Raw genomic sequence first — 25,385 nt, forward strand, 5'->3', positions numbered from 1 at the left:
GCAAAGTTAATGATTCGTTGTGGGTTGGATACGACCGACTCACTAGATAAATCAGTTGCATCGATGGTAGCCTTGTGGCACCACGCCTAGTTGAGGACATTTGGCTTTTCAGGGAATGTCCAGCAATGTCTAATGGACATGCCCTTTGATTGCACCCGTCTCTTTTGAGACAATGTGTACTCGGCGCTCAAGCGCTTCAAGGACACCTGGGCTACGGCTTGATCCCTTGACCTTATAGTTGCTCCTCGCCCCACACAGTCGGCTTTTCGCCCCTTTCAGGGCTAGGGAAGGGGACCCAGCCAAGTCCATTTCCACCTGGCCACCGACTAACGGATGCTTCACAGTCTCTGTACGGATGTGGGATCCCACATGCTCATGGATCAGGGAGCCAGAGGTCCACCCCCGCCCCTTCGACCGCCTCCAAGCCTTCCTAGTCCGTTGGAACATCGTGAATCAGTTGGTGGCAGGATCTGCCATCATTTGCCACACTGGGAATCCATCACCACTGACAGGTGGGTGTTGCATATTCTCAGACGGGAGTACTCCTTCCCCTTTGAGACTTCCCCTTCGGCTATGCTACCATTATACGATCATCTGTTGGAGGATAGGGCTGTCGTCTCCCACCTCCAGACTACGACGAACCTCCTGAATTCACTGGGGTTCACTATAAACATGCCAAAGTCACACCTGACTCCCTCTCAGATGCTCCCTTTCAACTGAGCTTTTTCAGACACAGTGCAGTTTCAGGCTTATCCTCCCGAAAAGCGAGTCCAGGATATTTGGGCTATGATTCAGATTTTTCAGCCTTTGTCCTGAATTTTGGTGAGAATGACTCTGAGGCTGCTGGGCCTCATGGCCTCCTGCATCCTGCTGGTCGAACATGCCAGATGGCATATGCAGGCTCGGCAGTGGGACCTGAAGTTCCAGTGGGCGCAGCATCAGGGGAATCTCTCCGACATGGTCCAGATCTCAGAGGGGACTGCACTAGATCTGCAGTGGTGGCTGAGCGGCAGATCGCTCTCCCTTCCCCAACCAGGTCTCACTGTATTGACAGATGAGTCACTCCCCGGATGAGGCGGCTACAAAGGAGAGGCGGAGATCAGAGGCCTCTGGTCTACGGCGGAGTCTGAGCTCCACATCAGCCTTTTGGAGCTCCGGGCAATCTGACTTGCATTAAAAGCATTCCTTCCCTCTCTCAAAGGGAAAGTGGTGCAGGTGTTCACTGACAACACCACCGCCATGTGGTACTGCAACAAGGAGGGCTGAGTGGACTCGTGGACCCCATGTCAAGAGGCTGTTTGTCTTTGGACATAGCTGGAACCACCAAGGCATTTCCCTGGTGGTTCAACATCTAGCAGGCTTTCTGAATGCCAGAGCAGACAAACTCAGCTGTCAATGCAAAGTCGATTACAGATAGCGTCTCCATCCAGAGGTGGCACAAGGTCTCTTTCAGCAGTGGGGAGAGCCTTGGTTAGATCTGTTCACCTCTGCAGAGAATGCGCAATGTCAGCTGTTTTGCGCGTTGGAGTTTCCAAGGTGGCACTTGCTCAGCGATGCTTTTTGTCTTGAGTGGAACTCAGGCGTCCTTTAAGCCTTCCCGCCAATACACTTCTGCCCAGCATTCTGAACAAGATCAGGCAAGACCAGGCCTAAGTAATCCTGGTGGCTCCAGACAGGGCACGAAGAGTATTCCAAGCTATTAGACATAGCCATTGATCCTCTGATCAGACTGCTCCTTTGAGAGGATCTTCTGTTGTAGCAGCAGGGGACGGTCCTTCACCCGAACCTGTCCAGTCTCCGCCTCCTTGCGTGGAGATTGAGCGGTGGCAGTTGACAGCTGTTGACCTTCCGCCCAAAGGCTTTGATGTTATTTTGTCAGCCAGGCGTCCTACCACCAAATCGGTATACGCCTGTCGTTGGAACAAGTTTTTGTAATGGTGTATCAACAAATCTGTTGATCCCCTTTCTGCACCTATCTCTGTGGTTCTCTTCATTCTCTCTCTTGCCCAGTGGGGCTCTGGTTTGGGCACCACAAGGGTTATTTTGTCTGCCATCTTTTCCATTTTAAGACTGCCACACCAACCTTCTCTATTCAAATCTCCCATTGTTGGGACGTTACTTAAAGGATTCACCCACATGTTCCCATTTATCCCATTCATAATGACCCAGTGGGATTTGAACTTGGTCCTCACATATCTCATGTCTGCTCCTTTCGAGCCGCTCCACATCTCTTCCCTGCAGCTTTTGACTCTTGAAACTGCCTTCTTGATTGCCATCACCTCTGCCTGCAGACTGAGTGAGCTCCAGACTGTGTCTTCAAAGCCACCATTTCTAGCTGTCCATCCAGACAAAGTGGTGCTTCGTACCAGGGCTTCCTTTCTTCCCAAAGCCGTGACAACTTTTCATGTAGGCCTATCAATCACCTTGCCTACTTTTTACGCACCACCACATCCATCTCATAAGGAGGAGAGACTCCACCACCTGGATCCATAAAGAGCGTTGGCATTCTACCTCAATCGTGCCAAAGATTTCCGGGTGGAAGAACAACCCTTTGTGGGTTATGTGGGTGCAAAGAAAGTAAGGGCAGTGCAGAAGAGGGCCATCTCACGATGGGTAGTCCTCTGCATCAAGATGTGCTATGATTTGGTGAAAAGCAACCCCCTAAGGGTTTGTGTGCTCATTCCACCAGAGCAACTGCTGCCCCCACAGCGTTAGTACGCGGATTCCCAGTCCTAGATATCTGCCAGGCAGCGACTTGGGCATCCCCGAAGACGTTCACTAAACATTACTGCCTGGATAGTCAGGTCCGCAGAGACGGCTACTTCAGCTGTTCAGTCCTGCAGGACGTTTTGGTGTGATCTTAGTTCGCAGCCCACCACTGGGGATTGTGTTGCTCGGGTATCTATTCTAAGATAAGGAATCTGCAACTAGAAGTCTCTATCAGATGAACAAGTTACTTACCTTCGGTAATGATGTATCTGGTAGAGATATTCTAGTTGCAGATTCCTTACCACCTCTCCCATCCTCCCTGCTCTGCGAACTGATTTCTAGGGACAGGAACTTTCCCTTTCAGGGCCCTAGTTTTGGTGTACCATTCTTAGTGTTCTTCATGGCAACGCGCTACTGGTGTGGAAAGTCGTGAAAAGAAACTGATGTCAGCACAATGGGGTGGTGCCTATATACGACTGCGGCGTCATCACAGCGACCATGACGCCAATGACTTCGACCACCTATCGGCACGCAGGAGTACTGCTCGAAGAAAAATCTCCAGACCCAGGCTGACACCTGGAGGAAATTCTAAGGTGGGGAATCTTCAACTAGAATATATCTCTACCAGATATCATTACCGAAGGTAAGCAACTTGCTTGACAGGACAAGGAAGATCAGAAAGGGAAGTCAATTCTTCATATAATTTGAAAGCCCCAAGAAGTGCACACTGGTAACAAAAGGGATCATCGCAAAGTCAATAGTTAAAACAATCCAACTGTGATACCAGAAGACAGGAATAAGGGATCCAACCTGGCCTTCCTCACATACGTGACCACAAATGACAAATATGTTTGGCAGCCACATGGCTATCTAGCCACACCTTCACAAAACACTACAGTGTGGACATCCAGATAAACAAAGAGGCATAAGTGGGATAGAGAGTACTGAAGCATCTGTTCTCCAGCTCAACCTTATTTTAACACCAATGTCAACAGTGAGCCAGGATACCAGTACAAAATCAATGCACTGCATGTGAATCCAGAAAAAGATTAATGCTGCAAAATGTAATGGTTACTTACCAGTAGGAGTAGATTTGCAGCGTGAAGAATTTTCTGGATTCACATGCAGCCCTCTACCTCCCAGGAAAGAGGTGACTAGGAGGGAAAGATACTACAACTCTGAGAGATTGAACAGAAGCCTGCAAGTATCAAAGGAGTCGCTAAAGGGGAAAAAAGAATCTGAACATGGTGACCACGCACAGGGGCTTCGAAGGCCCACACCAGACATCACAGGAGGAGGGGTACAGCACCAAATGGCTACAGATGAGGCCCAAAGGAAAAAAACAGAGACAAGAGGACTAACCAGAAGTTTCTTGGCCCTGCCACTAGATGGAGGATTAATGCACAGCATGTGAATCAACAACATTCTTCAAGCTGCAAAATTACTCATAACAACAATTTTGTTTTCTGAAATATCAATTGAGTACCTAAAATTTAGGAAATACACCATTAGCAAACGTAAATGGTCTTTCACAGATAGATTGCCTAATCAAGAGTCACAAACCACAAAGCATTTTTAAATTGTGAATAGTCACAGAAAGAGGGGAAAGCGGATGAAAGTTAGCATAAAACTGAACCAGGAGATGACAAGGTGCAAGCTATATATCAGCACCCAAAATGTAACACAAAATGTCATATTGACAGCCTTAGTGTAGTGGATAGGGGCCTAAACGCCCAGCATTGGAGAAAGGAGAAGCTATTTAGGCAATTAGTTACTCTCTTTGGTCAAAGTGAGGAGGAAGTTTTAAGGAGGTTCAAGCTCAACAAGTGAGTTATAATATACATCATGGGTTAGCTGCAGCCATTGCAGTTACTGCTACTCATATGTAGAACATGCATGTAGAATCGGTTGTGGGGGCATGCATGCTTCCTACATGTTCTGCGATTCAGCCCCATCTGACCAATTTGGAAGAGAATGCCTTAGAGATCGGTGATTAGGTGAGCCAATATCACACTGCCACAAGGGCTCATAACACAGTACTTATCTAACGTGTAGGTGGCAGAGCATTTGTTATCTTATCAAATATGACACTACAGTGAACCCTGGATGATGGAAGTGCTGATGAAAGCGCAGACACAATACATCTTGGTTGGTGACTTAGTGCATCTTTGAAATTTTAAACCAAAGCTTTCAGTGCTTGCAGAACAGTATAAAACAGAGACATGCTGCAAACCCACTACCACATATGCCGCGTCTTTCACATAGCACAATGATGAGATCCAGCGCTTAAAAACAATGATAAAGATTCAGATGGGTGAGAGCCCCCTCCCCAATGTGTCAGGCTGTGTATGTTTTGCATGCGTGCTTCTTGTGTGTTGGACATTCTCTCACATCACAACATATTTACACTCCAAACAAAGGCCTTCTTGACTGCCAGTGGCGCACTAGTGAAGGTATTAGCTGCATGATGTTTCTCCACAGGATAAGGTTTGAGGTGGTAAGTCTTCTACAGTATGCCATTGGAGATCCCTCTGTGTCTCCAAGTTTACCTACACTGGCGCACATAGTGAAATGAAGACAGTCTTATGTGGGCTAGTACCACTCCATGTAAGGTGTAAAACCCATTTGGTCCATTATCAGGGGCATCTACCCTCCTCTGTAACAACAGCATAGCTCTCAGTTGTCTGGCAGCATTGCTTTCACAAGAACCATGAATTTCCCTGGTGCAGGGATTTCCCTGCCATCTGCAACCGACAATGCTTGTTGTCCCCTCATACTTGTATCTCGTGGTTACAGGTTTCTCTATGTGAGCAAGTGGTAAAGCTGGTTGTGTAGCCAGCGGTGGCGTTGGTATAGTTTATTGTTGCATGGGGGAATGGGAAATGAGGAATGGGAAATTGGATCAGCTGGTTCTGCTTCTATGGTCGAGGTTAAATGATGCTTGTTATGGTGATAGTTGGGTTGCTAGTGACACATGAGTCAAAGATGTAGACATTCTAGCCACAGTAATTACTTGGATGGCACAATCTGCAGATGCATGGACACAGTATCCCTCTCTGAGTTGTGTGAATCCCTTGTTAACATCGTTAATTTCACTTTGTCAGAGTCCATGTTTAGTGTTGCTGCTGTGCTTAAGAAATGTGCTGTACACGGGGGGCGTGGCCAAAATGGCGACCGGGATGGTCGCATAATCTGTAGCTCCGATCCCGGCCCGTGTCTATCATCCTACAACAGGCGCCCGCACCAGCGACCGTGCGAGAGGCCGCATGCTCTTTCTGGGGCGTCGTCACTGCCTCACTTAAACCCAACCGGGGTGCTCTGGGAGCCAAGAAGTTGGCTGCGGTCCCGGGAGCGGCCGACGAGTTCAGCGGAGCTTGGGCCTCGCTCGCTGGAGCCGTCGAGCCGTGACGCCTCCTGCATCATAGCGACCGCGCCGGGAGCCGCGGACGGGTTCCCGGCACGCTGAGATTTGACCCGGCTTCCCGAGGAGGGGGGTGGGCTCCGGCAGCGGTGAGTCGGCGCCTGCACCCCTGATCCGGGGCCGTGTGTCTGGAGCGGCGGCCCTCTCCGTGGGCCGTGAATAATCTGATACAAGCTGCGCTCCCGGGAGGGGCCGGCTCGCTCCACTCCGGGAGCTAAGAAGTCGGCTGCGGTCCCGGGAGCGGCCGACGAGTTCAGCGGAGCTTGGACCTCGCTCGCTGGAGCCGTTGAGCCGTGACGCCTCCTGCATCATAGCGACCGCGCCGGGTGCCGCGGACGGGTTCCCGGCGCGCTGAGCTCTGGCCCGGCTTCCCGAGGAGGGGGGCGGGCTCCGGTAGCGGTGAGTCGGTGCCCGCACCCCTGATCCAAGGCCGCGTGTCTGGAGCGGCGACCCTCTCCGTGGGCCGTGAATAACCTGATACGAGCTGCGCTCCCGGGGGGAGCCAGCTCGCTCCACTCGCCCCGAATAATTATTGCCGTTGGGACAATCGGCCACCTTGGACTCTCGAGGCTGCCACGCGAGCCTAAACTGTGATCCCCAGGGAAAAGGGTGTGCCCGTGACACTACACCCAGGGCGGCAGGCTGAAAACACCCTGTGACACTGTGTAGGCGTTCCCTGGACCAAACCTGGACCAACAAATAGCTAAGAAATAAGGAGCAAAGACAACTGGGGAAACATAAAATAATACAAAAAAAAAAAAAGTGAGAAAGAAAAGTCAGGACCACCAAAGAAAACTGTGCCCTACTAGTCCCAGCCTTCATGTAGCAGCACAATATTAAAAAGGGACCCCTCCAGCAATAAAACATGCAACAGGGCACAACATTATATCCAGCCGCAGCGTTCCCCGCAGCGCTCTAACCAGACAGGCCTGAGGCTCTTTATTATAAAGTGTGTACATCACGCAGGCAAAGTACTACTGTCTAGCCCTCACTACTCCAAACAGCGCTGTTTGATCCCAAGTTAAGGGCCCTACTTCTCTGCAACAACGCGCAATCGTAACGGACACGGTGCTCTAGCATCCGAATGAGGAGTAACTTATCTACCTGACACGTAGCAAGATTTCCACTTTAAAGGAACAAACCTTTGCATTCCTAACCTATCGAAGTCACTCAAAAGACAATTGCTAACAGCAATACCGCCACGTAAATAATCAATGGGCAAACCAAAGGCCCCGCGCGCACCTTCTGGGAATATGGATGCTGGTGCCCCTCCACCAACTGCGGAGACCTCGGCCACACAACAAGCGCTACAAAAGATGGAAATAACACTCCAAACACACACAACGCAATTTGAAAAGATTTTACAAGCTATACTAGACACCAAAATTACCCTGGAAGCAAAAATAGGCTCGGTAATCGAAGATGTTAACATATTGCGTGTAGACCAACATGCGTTAGCTGAAAAGGTCGCAGGATTGGAAAAAGACACATCACTCCTCTCACCAGCGATAACCAAACTCCAATCGCAAATGGGGGCTGTAACAGCTGAACTGGGGGAACTGAGGCTCAAAGCCGAGGACGCAGAAGGAAGGTCAAGACGTAACAATATCCGCTTCGTGGGGTTTCCTGAGCGTGTTGAGGATCCATGCGCAGAACTGTTCATTGAACAATGGCTAATAGAAACAGTACTGAAGGACGATGTCCCGAAGTTCTTCTCAATAGAACGCGCCCACAGGGTTCCCGGAAAACCCCCGCCACCTGGCTCTCAGCCCCGTCCATTAATAACAAGACTCCTCAATTACCGTGATAGGGACCTCATATTGCAACTGTTTCGTAAAACAGGCCCAATGCGCTTCGAAGGAGCAGACATATCGGCCTATCCGGACTTTACAGCAGAGGTACAGAAAAAGCATAACTAATTTTTTCGGGTCAAAGAGCGACTAAGAGACCACAACATCAAATACGCTCTGCTGTTCCCGGCCAAACTTCGTATACAGGATGATACCCGCACTCTTTTTTTTACCTCACCAGAAGATGCATGGACTTGGCTTCACGCAAAGGGACTCGCTGACCCGTTAAATACAAGAAACCCCAAAGACAAAAATCACCCTTCTAGTGTCAAACGCAAACCCCGCAGGCAACCAGACACTAAACCTACTCCTGAACAGTCTCGCGTGGAACGCTCTCTACTACTGCAAACCACTTCCCTCTTCGCCAATGCATCCCCGGGGTCCGTATCGACGCAATCGGGATTAGAATCCGAGCTTGGGGTATTTTCTGACTCTACAGATTCTACTTGCTTCCCCAATCTTACTCCACGAACAGCGGACAACATCTGCTAATGTATACCAGTCTCGGACACAACGGTACATGATATCCTACAGAAGAAGCCACTAATCGCCCGCTAAAATTTACTGCTGCACACTGACCCCGCCTCTGCTTCGTCGCTACCCTTGACTGCAGCAACAGACTCATGGTTGGCCCCAGAAAGCAGCCACTTCAACAAGAACATAACGGGTCGGACCAGCATTGACTTGAACTTACTTATTTGAAACACCCCCGCACCATATGGACCGTTCCACCTGGTTGGCAAGTATTGTATCGTTAAAACCCTTGCCGCAACCACCGTTATTGTTAGTTATAGTTAATGTTATTGTTTTAATCAGCAGAGTCACAACAGAGAGGCATATTTTAGCTTATAGTATTCGAAGTATATGTTATTTGTTTGCTAATAACAAGCACACACTAGGTATCCGCAGTATAAATTGGCTAGGCGCAATGGGCGTGACATACACTATAGATGCAAAAAATGCCGGCCCACCAAACTCACAAAGTCTATACACACAAGTACAAATGATCCATGGCAACCCAAAGACAACAGTATAACCCGCAGTATAAAATACTCACATGGAATATAAGGGGCATGGCATCTCCGTGTAAGCGGCAACAGATACACGCATACCTTAGGAGACATCAAATACATTTCGCCATGTTACAAGAGACACATCTGGCTAAGCCCTCTTTGGAGTATACAAAAGTAAAATGGAAAGGACAATTATATGGCACCACCTTTTCAACGTATGCTAGGGGAGTGGCGATCTGGATAGCCCCTGGGGTCCCCTATGTTACGTCCCGCGTACAATGTGACCCAGGTGGCCGATATGTCCTTTTGGAAGGTGCCCTAGATGGGGATCCCATGGCATTAGCATCAATATATACTCCCAATTCAAATCAATGGGAATTTCTACGGACACTTAACAGTAGTAAACTCAATGATCCGGAGATGGATACCATTTGGGGCGGTGACTTTAACTGCGTATTAGACATTCACAGAGACCGCTCTACCCCTCCGTTGGATAATACCCTAGCTAAACGTGCTTCACTCGAACTTGCTGAGTGGGCCTCCAATAATAGGCTAAGTGAAATTTGGAGAACTGGCCACCCCACACACCGCGAATACTCTTTCTACTCCCCAGTGCATAAATTATACACTAGAATAGATATGATATTCGCATCAAAAGACATCATTCCAAAGATAATCACATCAGGCTACCTGGCTCGCACAATATCTGATCATAATCCGCTTCAAGCTACCCTGAGAATGGGTCGCACACATACGTGCATTCCCACATGGCGTTTACAACCAGATGCCCTCATAGATCCTCCTTATCATGCTGAACTAGCTAAATGCCTGTCGGATTATTTTGCATTAAATAAAAACACAGCAACAGCGCGCGCCACGGAATGGGACGCTCATAAAGTGGTTATACGCGGCCACTGCCTTGCAGCCTCATTGGGGGTCAAAAGAATGCTTAACAGGGAACTACTAGAGATAGAATCTAAAATGCGCAAGGTAGAGACCGAGGCCACCACTAGCGTGACCTCGCTTGAAACACTAAACTCGCTAAAATCTGACTACAAAGAAGCTGATGCCAGACTCAGCAGACATGACTATAGACATTTTAAAGCCCGGCAGCATGCTGAAGGTGACAGATCGGGCAAACTACTAGCATGGTTGGTCCGACAACCATTACAGTCCTCACCTATAGGCGCGATAAGAACACACACAGGGGAAGTGATTAACACTCAAGCCGGAATCAATAAGTCCTTTCATACATATTATTGTTCCCTATATCAGCCCACTAACCCTCCAAATGAACAACAACTTTCTGAACTCCTCTCATTGATTCCCCAAAATAGGAATATCATTGATAGCGCTGCCACATTGGATGGTCCCATCACTAGCGTAGAACTACGCACAGCTCTCTCTCAAATGGCACGTGGTAAAACCCCTGGCTCAGACGGACTACCAATGGAATATTATAGCTCATTATCCGCTCATCTCCTACAGCCTTTGATCGAGGTATTTAATGAGGCACGAAATAGAAAGCAGTTGCCAGATTCCATGCGCGAAGCATTGATAGTGGTGCTACCAAAACCAGGACGCGACCCACTTGATGTCAAATCCTATAGACCACTCTCCCTGTTAAATACTGACTGTAAACTCCTGGGGAAAATCCTAGCAAATAGGCTACTCCCTTATTTATCAGACTTAATCCATCATGATCAATCTGGATTTGTACCAGGGAGGAACACTTTTCTAAACATAAGACGCCTAATACGTATATTACACAATGCCACAGAAACTGAGGCAGTGGCTGTGGCATTGGACATAGAGAAGGCGTTCGACACGCTCGGATGGGAATATCTCTTCCGCACACTGAAGGCGTTCGGCTTTCAAACCGGTTTCATCAACTGGATTGCCACGCTATACGCAAAACCAACAGCCCGCGTTAAAACGGGCCAAATGATATCAGAGGCGTTCCCCATCGGAAGAGGCACTAGACAAGGATGCCCTCTATCCCCTTTATTATTTGCAATAGCTATGGAGCCATTGGCAATTAAACTCCGCAGCTGGGCAAGCAGATGGGGCATCCGAGAATCCAACATATACCATATTATTTCCTTATACGCGGATGATGCTTTAATATATTTGCGGAACTATACCTCCTCCCTCACAGAAGTTATACAAATCCTGGATAACTTTGCTTTATCCTCTGGCCTAAGCGTTAATTGGGCGAAATCATGTATTTTCCCGCTTACCCGTATACCCACTGAGAAGCAAACGTTATTACCACTACACCAACTGACATGGGCATACCAGACCTTTAAATATCTGGGGATTCAGGTCTACCACTCCATGACAGACCTACGCGAGGGCAATTTCGATAGGATGCTACGCTCAACTCGGGGATCTATGGCATTTTGGAGCTCCCTCCCACTATCACCCATGGGCCGAACGGCCATAGCTAAAATGTTAATATTACCTAGATTTTTATATTATTTCACGGCGCTCCCATTGTCCCTACCACGTTCATTCTTTCATAAACTACATTCCCTGCTAACAGATTTGCTGTGGGGCAGGGACAGACGGAGAGTAGCCCTAGCCATTACACAATATCCACAGGAGGAAGGTGGACTCGGCATGCCGAACTTTGAGTTATACTATGCAGCAGCCCAACTCCAATGGGTAACCACATGGCTTAACGAACCACCCACCCCAGAATGTACAGCGATAATGTCTTGTGTGGCACCACAAACGATATTGACATCACTTATGTCCAAACCTCCTTACCCATCTAACAGAAATCCCCTGGTAGAAACAGCCAGATACTGCTGGCGGAGATATGTTCAGGGCAAAACCCCAACTCCCCCTTACTCGCCTGCAATACCTTTGGCTCAGGTACCAGGCGTCCAAGCTCTCTCCCAGCACCATGATATACGGATAACTAAGACATTGAACACGGGGGACCTGTACTCGTGCTCTAAAGCAAGCACTTTTGCAGAGCTCGTTTCTGCCGGTATCATGCAACCTGGGGCCTTCTTAACATTTAATGCCATTAACAAACTTCTACAAAACTTTTGGGGGCGCAACCTAAATGAACCCGACGAATCCCCTCTACTCACCTCATTACTCACTAAAGGAAATATAAAGGGCAGCATTACTAAATGATATAAAATACTCCTAACAGATACCTGTACTGCTCTGACCCAAGTTAAAAGCCGCTGGGATGGGGTCCTCCCCACACCAGTCGACCAGAAGTCCTGGAAAGCTGCCCTTACCACGATTAAAACTGTATCCCGTAACGTTAGACTAAGATATACCCAATTCAATTATATTCATCAAGCATATCTATCTCCGTCCCGTATCAACAAAATATACCCAAACTCTAAACCAGAATGCCCTAGATGTGCTACCCCTGCTGCAAATTTCTACCATATGGTTTGGGAATGCCGCGCAATACATACTGGCTGGTGCCGCATCACCGAGACGGTTGCAGATATAATAGAAAACACGCTTCCTCCCACACCAGAATCCTGCTTGCTGGGCATACGTCGCCGGGGCAAGAATGAAAAACATACTCACAAGTTTATAGATCTTGCGTTTGTAATATACAAACGATTGATCGCTACACACTGGAAGGCCCCTAATGCCCCACCCTATCACGCTTGGCTTGCAGCCTTACACAGCTCCACACTAGCGGAGGCCCACACTCTAAAACAGCTGCAACTCAGAGGCCAGATACAAGAGGGTGCCGAACACTGGGACCACTTTGTAGTACAAATAGAGTCTAGAGATGATAAATACCCCCCTTGAAATACGTGACATGAACAAAACAGCCTGTAAGTAAATACTAAGCAATCACGAAAAAAAACAAAAAAAAAACATATCACACCTGACGTAGTACCTTAACTAACCTCGCCATATCAGCCCGAAAATGTACAGTTGGATAATAAGCGCAACTTCACCCAGACATGAACACACAAATTGACAGAAGAGGCCGATGCCCTGTTACCCCTGCCCTCACCCCAATACAAACCATATAACATGCAAACAAGCACTAACATACCTCATGCCTATATAGCTGAATGTTACCGTAGTCACTTAGAATACTATTAAATATACTTAAGTAAAACTATAGATATGCCTACTGCTATTGTTCTAAATTGTTTCAAGTTAAGTTGTATGTCAGTACATTAAAAATGTAACCGTACTGTATGGGAATTACAAGTACGTGCAGAGGCACATGACAAGGGAAAAATGTTTATTCTCTTACTAATTCGAGTGACATGTACGGTTATTCGTGTGATGTGTTTAATAAACAGATTTAAAAAAAAAAAAAAAAATGTGCTGTACACTGCATCCTGCATCACAATGTCTATTTGATACCACAAATTGTATATCTTGGCATAATCCGGAATGTCAAGTTTGACAAATCTAAAACTTCAGGTCTTGACCCTTTTCATGTTATATAATTAATTTGCAAAGATGGATAAAAGACCTTTCAAAGTCAGTTGCATTCTTCAGATTGCAGTGAGATAGTGACCTAAAGTCTCTGGTGTATCTAGAGGAGGACCCAACTGCAGGGCTTTCAGTTAAAATGCCGGGTCTTATTCGAGAAAAATATTCTTGAACAACATGCACATTATTTATGTATTTAGCTTGGGTCTAGGAAACTATCTCAATCTTGCATTCTTCCCTGTGTTGTCACATGCAGCTTTATGAATGCAACTTGCTACTCTCACAGTGCATACACCTAAACATCACAGTGGTTTACTGTTCAGGATAGCGGCACCGGGCCTTCCCTGAAGATACAAAAGCATTTGTAACCATTTACTTGGACCACTAACTCCACCCGGAAGTTGAATGTTTTACTTTTAAGAGTCATGAACCCTTCATGCCAACCCAACCAAAGCAGAAATGTACTATGAGGGAATTGTCTTACGAATATGCCTTCAAAGCATTTATAGCTATGTTATGCAGTAAGGCTTAATCATGGTGGGGCCACAAAATTCAGGAGAAAATTGCACACATGCGGATTTGCATTGCTGCTGGTTGGGGAAGTTAGTGGGTGAGCAAATGCATCCTTGTCAAAGGTTGACACCTTGGACTTCTGAATAAACTGTGTTGCACAATCTGCATGTAAGCTATTACTGTTCACAATTTGCTTCAGGTGTCACTTGATATAAATTGCAAGAGTAAACATTCGTAATTTGCACTAACCATGTAATCCTTTTCGAGAGTATGCATAAATGTGTGCCCAAAATGGGATTAGTGACTCCATCATGACCTCTGGTCCTTTGCGGTCAAGGCAAAAACATCAATGCACATTATATCCCTTGTGATCACTAATTGCATCTTTAGTGATTATTCTAAGCAACATATCACTTACTACTTGATTGGGAGCACCTTGCAGAAACATGGTTTATAGATCCATTTATTAGGGACATGTGCGTTATGTGTTATGGTGAGATGTTGGAATGGACAACATCTTTGATAATAAGATATGCCTCCTCAAAGTAGTTTGCACAGAGAACTACATTTTAACCGATATAGTAAGCCCAGTCTCCCAAAGTGCACTCGCCTGACCCAGAGTTTGGGATTAGCTATTAATTTAAGAATTTGGATTGGTAGACATCTCTATTAGTTGCTGTTCACATCTGCAGTGAACTCTTCCCAAATGTTATTTTACCGATATTAAGGAGCCTGGATTTATGATACGATAAATTGGACATAGGAAGCTCACAGTAATTTATTGTGCAGATTAAACTTTGGTCTCAAGGTGCCCTTGTGAAATATGCTCTATTGCTCTGGTTGTTAACCTTTTCACTTGTGCGTACACATGCTTAATCAGTACTGTAATCCGTGGACCCCCGCCCCCAACTGATTCATTATTAGAATCGGAGTCATTACTGAAAGCTGAGGACTCCAGACTCAGTAATTTAGAAGATTTGAACTGCGAAACCATATCCAAAAATACAGAAACAAGCATTCATCAAACAAATAGGCAAATAATGAGATATGTTTCCCCAACACATCATTCAAAAATCAACATTTTAATTTTAATGGGAAGGGTGGACCTTTTCTAATTTGAATTTAGGCCATCCATTGTTCATACTATATTCTGTTTGATGCTCTTGCCCTGCTCCCATAAATCAGGCTGAGGATACCGACTTCATTTTTAGCCTTCAATTTCAAATTCGTTCACATTTACAGAACGTTTGAGCATTTTCTATATTACATGTTGCTTCTTCATTTGAATAAATTTTTTTAATCTGTTAATATTATTTAATTTTATAAGCAGTTGCGCATCCCCTTAGTAGGAGTTAGGGGCGCCTCAGTGCCCCCCGGACCAAAGGTTAACAACTGATGCTCTACTGTGTATTAGCTAAATGTTCTTTTAAACATATGAATTATACACGATTGTGAATAATTCATTTTAAGGCAGAAAGGGTAGTCTTTAGTCATATCACTTGTCACACACCAAATTAATTTTTACCCGTATTAACAGTTGACTTGACCAGTAGAAGTAAACAAAAACAGTGTCTTCCTAGGACAAAATGTGTGATCCTAGGGATCATAGATAAGCAAGTTATGGAGTATGGTGCGGTTAATTGGTAGTAATTAAGCTACCTGCAACTCGGGTTAAAACAAGGTATACCAAGAACAGTTTTGTATTAATGTTTTTTTCATTATAGTGATGGTGTCAAATTGTTGTTTCTGCCATGAACCTTTTTCCAAATATTTGTGTTTCAGGATATTCAGACATTTGATGATGTTACAATGTTGTTTTCACCCGAAGAGTGGAGAGAATGGAAGGAGGTGGAAGATTTTTTTCAAAGGGAGGACATTAAAGAGCTTCCCGACGTGAAACATTTATTGGGTAAAGCAGAATACGCACCCTTTCCTTCTGTGAATGTTTATTCATTTTTTATGTCTGAGTAGTTTTCTTCACAAATAATTGTAAAATGTCTAATCAATTGCCTTTTCAAGGTCAATTGTATTGTTGGCACCTTGCTTCTCTCCTTCGCATTATTAGAAACATAAACCCTATATTACGAGTTCGGACAGCACCATGGAGCCATGACCATACAGTGGTTTGATTTGACAAGGTTTTTAGTTGCAGTGTATTGCATACTGGGGCAAAATATTTAAATCACTAGTGGTGAAACTATAAAAATGAAGAAAGAAATATGAAAATAGCACGTTTGCAACAGTTGTACACTGCAAATCTTACAGAGAAAAATACATAGAACAGAAGTAAAAAGGTCGTACAACACTGTGACATCTAATCCTAGGGTCACTCCAGCTGGCTGCTCAATCAGTCCAATAATAATGTTGATTTTGGATGCTATCCATATAACAATAATATTTACAACATATAATTAGTTGAATTAAGATTCCAAGTAAGTGCTAAAAGTCCTAAAAAAGTCAAGCACAGGAAGTAAAGTCGAAGGCAAGACAGTTCTAACAATTAAAGCATGGAAATGTATTTGGAAAGCCCACGTTTAGCTCTCTGCACAGAGATATATCACTTTAGCAGTCATACCAAGGCAGCGTGGACTTTCTATTCTGCCAGCTACATTTAATAAAATGAGAACTTTTCCACCACAACAGCTTATGGCCATGAAGGGGTAATACATTTATCAAATATTTTTTGAAGATAGGAAACAATTGTAGGAAAGTACTCTCTTTTTGGCATGGTTACCCCCACTGTTTGCCTGTTAGCAGTATGTTTAGACTGTTTTCACTGGGATCCTGCTAACCAGGACCCCAATGATTGTGCTCTCTCTCTCTAAATTTGGTTGCCTCGAATTTTGCACACCCACAATTGGCATACTCGTGACCACTTATAAGTCCCTAGTATATGGTACTTAGGTACCCAGGGCACTGGGGCACCTGGGGTTCCTCATGGACTGCAGCATGTATCAGGCCACCCATGGAAGCCCATGAAAAATGTGTCTGCAGGCCTGCCATTGCAGCCTGCATGAAAAGGTGCATGCACCCTTTCACAACATGTCACTGCACGACATCACTGTAAGTCACCCCTATTGTACTCACTCCTAGCCCAGAGGGCAGTGTGCAGGTCCCTGTGTGTGAGGGCACCCTTGCATGAGCAGAGGTGCCCCTGCAAACTCCAGTTCCATTGCACTGTACTTCGTAAGTGCAGTGAAGCCATTTTACCAGTGTACTGGACACAGGTCACCAGGTGACCAAACCCCATTTTAGGGCTATTTAGGGACTCCCTTGAGGGTCCTCAGATTTGATATGCAAGACTCCGCCAGAACGTCTGTGTCTTCTGGAACCGACAAGCTGCAACTCAGGCGATGACTTCGCTTTGCAGCATTGTTTCTCTGGTTCCTCCAACACCTGCAACATTTCCCCAGCTGTGTATCCTGTGAGGTCGGCGAGACTTCAGCCTGCAACAAGAAGCAAGAAGGAATCTCCCTTGGAGTGAAGGAGTCACTCCCCTGCATCTGCAGGCACCAGCTGCAATGACTACCGGCACCGTGGATCTGCACTCCTCTGGGACGGGGTGTATCTTGCATCATAGGTGGTGGTCTTGAGTGGCCCCCTTGGCCCTCTCTGCCAGCTGTCCAACAATGGAGACAGTGAGTCCTTGCCTCTCCTTGCAGGACAGTACCCCTGTGCACCGTGACTCCTGCAGCTACCAAGGCTTGTTTGCTCATGCTCCAAGGCATCTTCAGGCTCCTTGTAGCCCAGCCCTCAGCACTTCATCCTGCCAGCACAGTCTCCTTTCTGCTGCTCCAGCGACTTCTCTTCAGGTGTGCTGACTGGACCTCAATGCAACTTACTGTGCCTGCTGCCAGTGGGTTGCCTGTGGGGGCTGTGACTGCTTCTATTGGCTCTCCTGATTGCCGAGGGTCACCTCGGACTCCCGTCTTTGGGTTGAGTCCCCTCGGCCTTGCTGGTCCTCTTCAGCCTTGCAACTCTTCTTTTGCTCCTCTTGTATTTGCCAAGACTTGTTGGTGGTTCTCCTGCACCACTGACCATCTGCAACCCGACGACCGATGTGGCACAGCATCTGCACCACTCCAAAGACACCTCTTCAGCTCCTGAGCTCCACATAAGGTATTCTTATCCCCTCATCGACCTGCTTCTGCAACTGCAGAAAGGTGGGTAGTGGCTCCTGCCCCCACTGGACACTCCATCACAGAGAGGATGTAGTGCAGTAGTCAGAGCAACCGCCTCGGGAGCCGGAGATCCGGGTTCAATCCTCGGCATCAGCGTAACGTCCTGTGATTCTTGGCAAATCACGTAATCTCCCCGTGGACAACCCCTTCAGACCCTCACAGGTGATAAGCCTCGATATAAACATCTTCCTTTCATTTTCCCTTCTTTTGCAGGTCCTCCTCTACTGGAATCCACTTTTGGTTTCTTCTTGTCTGGTGCTGTTCTCGTACAATCCTTTTTCTAAGTCCTCCGGCTAGTCCTTGGGATGACCAGGTACTTACATCTGCTCTCCTGCTTGCTGGTGGTCACTATGGTACTCACCTCTTGGGGTTCCTAGTTCCTCCAGCTCCCCTCTAACAAATCCACACCCTTGGGTGGGGACTGCATCTCGCATTCCACATTCTTAGTATATAGTTTGGGCCTCCCCTAGGGCCCTCACTGTTTCCACTAAGAATTGCCAATGCTTGTTGTTTTTATGCTATGTACTGATTGGTATTGTGTATATAATTAGTGTGTACTTAACCTCCAGTTTGGGGGGGGACTGCCTATAAGTATTCTAGTGTTGTGGTACTATAGTAAAGTATCTTTATTTCTGTAACACTGTGTGGTTCTTCCATGTGTGATAAATTGCTGTCTGGCTATAGTGGTATTATATTAGCTTTGCATGTCTCCTAGTTAGGCCTTGGCTGTTCATCCACAGCTACATCTAGAGAGCCCTGGCTTCCTAGACACTGCCTACACTTCACTAATAGGGGATACCTGATATAAGGTGATAACACCGTAGGTGTCAACCACACACCAGGCCAGCTTCCTACAACAATATCCTTTTATGTAGCTCTTGTTCCAAAGGGAATAGCTGATCATAAGCCTTGTATAACCCCCATGGGCAGTTTAGGCATGGAAAGATTACACAGTTGGATTTCTTTTGAGGGAAGAGAAAAGAACACTCCAGAAGTTCAGCACCCTTGGGGAGGGTGCTAATACTTAAAGGGGCAAACAGCATCAGGTAATGGGTGGTACTTGAACACTGTGGCTAACTTGGACAGGGAAACAATTTCCAACAATGAGCTGCAAACTCATGTGAATGATACAGTTCAGTATAGCAGAAAAACACATTTCAATGGAAAATGTGCAAGCATTGTAACTCAGGTGGGTAAGTGGGCAATGGTCAGTTAATATAGGAAAACAAAGGGAGGACTCTACAACAGTATGTGCATTTTTTTAAAATCTCTTTATTACTTTGATATAGACTCTCAGGGTAAAGCACACGTGAGATAGCATTCCAAATTCACAGTCTTAGAGACATGCTTTATATCAATCGAACAGAAATACAGCTGAAGCATCAACAGTTAACTATGCCACATAACAAGAAATAGCAATACAGTGCATTATGTAGGGGGAGCACTAGACTCTGATCCCTGGGGGGGAGGACAACCCAGAGTGCCCGAGCATGTTATAGCAGCCTATTATGTTTGTCGAGTGGCACTGAACAATAATAACTTAAGAGCAGTATGAGCTACGCCATGATTGGTCGGGGTGGTAGGGGGTACACAGCACCAGCACACCACCCTTCAATGTACGCTGTATCTGCAGAGCGAATCGCCCCAGTGGTGCAGAGAGAATTACGACAACAGGGCTCGAAGGTCCCAGAAGCTGGAGGAGCATGTGCCCAACTAGGGTAGCGATGTCTGTAGGGGGTTTAAGGTGGGCGAGTATCATCCGTAGCCTCTATGCATACAATGAAGGCATCCCAGATTTCAGACCCTCCCTGTGCTAGCCCTCTGTACTGTAAGTGGCGCAATGTTTGGGTCTCCGCATGGGACCGCTGCTGCAAGTCACACAACCTACTGTTATAACTGGGGGTATGTGGCGCTTTCCAGTGGGTTGCTATTAAACGTTTAAAAACTATGAAGGCCAAATCTATGAATCTATGTAGCTGTTTGTCCCCTCTGGCGTGGCGACGCAGTCCCAGCAAGCAGGACTCTGGTGCCACCAGTATGGCATGGTCAGTGATGTCAGATAATGTATCAGTAATGCTTTGCCAAGCTATGGATAACGGAGGACACTTCCACACCATGTAATAGAAATCTGCCAGAGGTTCCGTGCAATGGGGGCACACCGGATCCGACGCGGGAAACATGCGTTTTATGTGGGAGGGGGACAAGTAGGAGTGGTGTTAATAATTAAATTGGGTGTAATGGTGCCTGGATTTCCGAGAGATGTTCTTGACAGAGGAAAGCGCCACTGTCCAGGCCACCCGCGACAGGGGCGCAGGGAGCGCTACTTCCCAGCGAGATCTTGCGCGCTCTAAGCCCGGGTGAGTTCCTGACAATAATACGGAGTATAACCGTGATACCGCTCCCCTTGCGCCACCCGCAGAGAAGATCAGCGTGAGGATCTGTGACGTCGGGGGTTCATCGTCGCCTGTACCCCATGTGATACTGAGTAGGTGTTGTATTGTGCAATATGAGAAAAAGGCGCCAGCATGTATCCTCGTGTTCACCATCGGCTCACTAAATGTCAGTAGTGTATTATCTGAGTAAAAATCACCAACGTTAAAGGCCCGCTTCCCTCCACGGGGCCATGTTGTCGTGTTACCAGCAGGCCCTTGGTAGATGTGTCAGAGGAGACAGAGGGGAATACGGTGCGCTGGGTCTCCCGCCGTCAACATATTGCAGCCAGCATGTATTGGCAGCGTCCAATATGACGTTACCACGTGGTGTGGGGCAGGACGTATCTGACAACCAAGCCATCATTGGGAACAGTGCCATCGTATCCATTAACACTGCTTTTTCTGCCGTGGGGCGTTCGCCTAGCCAAGCAGCTGGCCATTGTAACTGGGTGGCTGCGTAGTACATTTCGAAATAGGGCATACCCAAACCCCCCTCAATCTGTGGGTATTGTGTTGTGGTCGAGGCCACGCGGCGTCTTAAAGAATGAGTGTGGTAGGACAACCGGGAAAGCTGCGAAGTAGTATAGGAGTCGAGGTAGGATGAGCATTTTAGCAATGGCAACTCTGCCCATGGGCGACAAGGGGAGTGCCCCCCAAAAGGGCAGTGAGCCCCGTATGGAGCAAAGAACTCTACCTATATTACCTTCACTGAGGTCTTCCATGAAGTGATATACCTATATGCCCAGGTACGTAAAGGTGGTATGACACCACGGTAAGTGATATTCTGGTAGTTTCAATTGGAGTGCCGGTGGGACAGGAGTCAGGGGAAAAACACACGATTTAGACCAATTTACCCACAAGCCAGAAATGTCTGCATAGGTATCTAGTGTTTCCAGCACCCTTTGCACAGACACCGTGTGATCACGTAAATAAACGAAGGCATCATCTGCATACAAGGAGATAATGTGGGGTGTGTGTGTGTAGCTTTGGTATGCCCCACTGTGATGCATGCGTCCTAAGTCTGGCGGCCAATGGCTCCATAGCTATGGCGAACAGAAAGGGAGACAGCGGGCACCCCTGCTTGGTACCTCTCTGGATGGGGAAGGAGTCTGAGATTACTTGCCCTGTCTTGATTTGGGCAGATGAACCAGAATATAATGTCCTAATCCATGCTATGTATCCCTCGCCAAAGCCCATTGCGTCAAGCGATTTAAAAAGGAAGTCCCAACTTTTCTTTATCTAACGACATGGCTACACCACTATGGTAGGGCACTGAGTTATTATTGTGTAGTATGTGGAGCAATCTCCTGATGTTCAGAAAAGTATTTCTGCCCGGTATGAAGCCTGCCTGATCCTCATGAATCAATTGAAGAATATATGGAAGGAGACTATGGTTAAGATTTTCCCCAGCACTTTACAATCTGTGTTCAACAGTGAGAGCGGGCGGTATGAAGGTACATCGAGAGGATCTCGACCAGGCTTCAGGAGCACCACTATGAGGACCTTGCGCATCGAGCCCGGTAGTTGTGTCCGGTATTGCGCTTCTTTAAAAACCTGAAGCATGGGCTGCAAAAGATGAGTTGCTTGAGACGCGAAGTACTCCACCCGAAGGCCATCTGAGCCAGGGGCCTTGTTTTGGGCAATTTGGGACAACGCAAGGCGTAACTCCTCCAAATTAATGGGGCCATCTAATGCATCCGCCTGCTCAGGGCGCAGGCGTCTCAGAGGGGTAGAGCTCAAGAAGCCATCCACTCATCCTGGCAAGGGAGGAGGGGGGGCGTTTAATTTCTGATAGTAGGTATAAAAAGCTTTGTTAATCGCCACTTGAGTGTTTACTATCACTCCGGAGTCTAGCCGGATCGCCCCAGTGGGCGAGGTTTGAGGGTTCTCCCGCACCAACCAAGTCAGCAGGTGGGCCACCCTATCCCCCTCCGCATACTGTCGTGTAATGTAATGCCTATAATCATGTTTGCCTAGTCTATCTTCAGCTTATCTATGGCTGGCTCGCAAGGGAGCAAGCTTGCCCGCTGGGATTTCACCACTAGCCACTGCGATTTCCGTCGCACGCAGCTTAGATTCCAGTTCTGTCAGTTCTCTAACCAGGACACAACGGACCCCAATGGAAGCAGACATGCAATGTCCCCGTGCTACTACTTTATGTGCGTCCCACTCTGTCGCCTTGTGCGATGTTGTGTTATTATTTTGTAAGAAGTAAGCTTATAGGCATTGAGCAAGCTCCTCACGGAAGGGGGGATCCGCCAAGGCCGCCGCCTGCAAGCGCCACGTAGGTATCAGAGTTCTCGGTCGGCCCCAGTGCAAAACCACACGCAGTGGGCAGTGATCTGAAGCGGTAGGTGCAAGATAATCTGAGGCATGGACACTATGCCCTACTGCTGGTGGGGCAAGGATCAAATCTATCCTGGTGTGTAGGTCATGAACCAGGGAGTAAAAGGAGTATTCACGCTCCGCCGAATGCCCCAAACGCCAAACATCGCACAAGCCGTTCTTCACTCTCCAGGCCTCGAACTCATGCGAGATCTGTCTGTTTGGGGCAGACGGCAGAGGGGGGAAGGATCGGTCGGAATGGACTTCCAAGACACAGTTGAAGTCACCCCCCCAGATGCTCTCCCCAGTAGGATCCTGAAATAACCACCACATAGCGACCATCAGGGTCTATCTGCGTGTGGGCGATCACATAGGGTACCCCCGGGGCTATCCAGATTGCCATGCCCCTAGCAAAGTATGAGGAAGTAGTGCCAACTAATTGACCCTTCCAGCTAGTGCGAGTTTTCTCTAGCGTGGCTGCCAATAAGTGCGTCTCCTGCAGCATAGCGATATGTACCAGGTGTCGCCTCAGATATGCATGTATGCGCTGTCGCCTTCGCAGAGTAGCCATGCCCCTTACGTTCCATGTGACCACGTTATAGTGTGGAATATGTGCCTGTGTCTGTGACCATTACTGTGTAATAATTTAAGGCAGTGGGGAAGCTCAATGACTCTGACCCTCCACCCTGCGAGCAAGCCCAGCCCTCGGTCCCACCGCAGGCGCTGTCGCATCCCAGAGCCACCAGCGCGCCCCAGGCCTCCCCCCCTAGATATAGTGCGTGGCAAGAACAGATCGAACCCATGGGGATATAAAAGTTGAGCCCCATGTAAAATGAACAATAAAACATCAATATAAATCACTGACAACAAACATGAAAAAACAAAACAGAGCCTGCGAGCAGGCATGGGAGAGAACTGGTCCATACGGAATAGGGCACGGGACTGGAGATCAGGTTGCGAGAGCTCTGCCCCCGGCCACCCGAAGAACAGCGTGGGCCCCGCCACCCCCTGACCCAGTTCGAGGGCCCAAGAGGCAAGACCGGGGCTCGGCCCGCATATTCACTGGATCAGTGAGGCACCCCATGTCCAGACTTGAAGAGAATGCATAGGACACCACCACAGCAGGGTTCCTATCTGTGTGAAGTGTCTGGGTCATATATCATCTGCAGAGCGCGGGGTGAGCAGCAGGCCCCGGGGCCAGTCCCCAGACTCGGTACGGTCTTCTTGATCAGCCTCAGTGTTGGCAAGGTCACACAATGCAGAGAAGGGGTTAGACACAAACTGTGTGGTCTCGCACAGCAGGCGGAAGCGTTCCTCGACCTCCTGTGCCAGGGTGGGTTTAGCCCCCGAATGAGTCCGGCACCTGCACTTCCCCCTGGGAGACGACCATTTCTCCCCTGTGTCATCCAGCTGCGTGGACTGGGCGAAACCCTTAGCGTGGAGTCAGGTCCATGCGCCCTCCGGGGAAGGCAAATATGTGTGCTTTAGGGCCATCCTGGACTCACAATTTCACGAGGAACAGAAGGGCGTATTTAATATTATGTTTACGAAGGTGTTGTTTCAGTGGGTAGAAGGAACTACGCTTCTTTTGAACTTCGGCAGTGAAATCAGGGTCAAACTTCTGTGGGCCCTCCTTACGAAACTACTGCAGCACTAGGTCTCTGTCACGATAATTGATTAGGCGGGCTATTAATGGTCAGGGATGAGCCCCCGACGGTGGGGGTGCACCTGGGACCCTATGCACACGTTCCACTGAGAATAATTTCATCACTCTGTCCTGTAAAACTGTGTCGGTTAGCCATTTTTCCAGGAACAATTCAGTGCTGGGGCCCTCGGCTCTCTCTGGAAATCCCACCAGTCGTATGTTATTCCGCTGTGATCTCCCCTCCGCATCTTCCGCCCTGCGCCGCAGCTCGTCCACCTTGGAGGTAAAATGTATCTTCTTCTCCTGGAGGACCTTCACACTGGGGGTCAGCGCAGCCACATCTCTCTCCGTTTCCTTCACTCTCTCGGCCAGCGCCTGGTGATCAGTCCGTAGCAGATTAACATCTAGTGTTATGGCATCTACCTTGGTCTCCAAAGTGGTTTTGGTGTCCAGTATGGCCTGCAGCACCCTCTCGAATTGTGAAGCGTGATTATGTAGGGTGAATTCCATTTGCCGTAGCACCTGGGAAGTTGTGTTTAGACCCCTGGACAGTGTATCCATTGCGTCCATGGTCACCCCTCTTGGCAGACTTTGGCTTGCCCATCCGGCCGCCTAAGACTTGAGGAGGCCCCAGAGAGGGTCACCCGACTAGACACACACCAACCAGGCCAGCACCAGTGGTAAGTATCCAGAAGAAGGTGGCAGGCGCCATGCCGGTCGACAGTGAAACACAAAGAAGACACCACCCATGTGTGGCGCAAGCACTACTGTCTTGGATTGTGCAGTTCCCCCGTCCGGCAGCACGAGGAGGATCCGGGGTGGTCCAGGCCTATCAAACACCAACGCAGTCAAGAGA

General features: G+C 47.7%; 1 protein-coding gene across 3 annotated transcripts in view; it reads left to right on the forward strand.

The window, feature by feature from the left end:
- Positions 1-25,385, forward strand: part of LOC138261627 (trichohyalin-like) — a 181,954-nt gene that overhangs the window by 133,001 nt on the left and 23,568 nt on the right. For all 3 annotated transcript variants that reach the window (XM_069210755.1, XM_069210756.1, XM_069210754.1), the window contains one exon: positions 15,729-15,855. In XM_069210755.1, coding sequence (XP_069066856.1) covers positions 15,729-15,855 — 127 coding nt within the window. The remainder of the gene's footprint in view (positions 1-15,728; positions 15,856-25,385) is intronic.

This window comes from Pleurodeles waltl, chromosome 10 (genome assembly GCF_031143425.1).
Source record: "Pleurodeles waltl isolate 20211129_DDA chromosome 10, aPleWal1.hap1.20221129, whole genome shotgun sequence".
NCBI classification, from domain to species: domain Eukaryota; kingdom Metazoa; phylum Chordata; class Amphibia; order Caudata; family Salamandridae; genus Pleurodeles; species Pleurodeles waltl.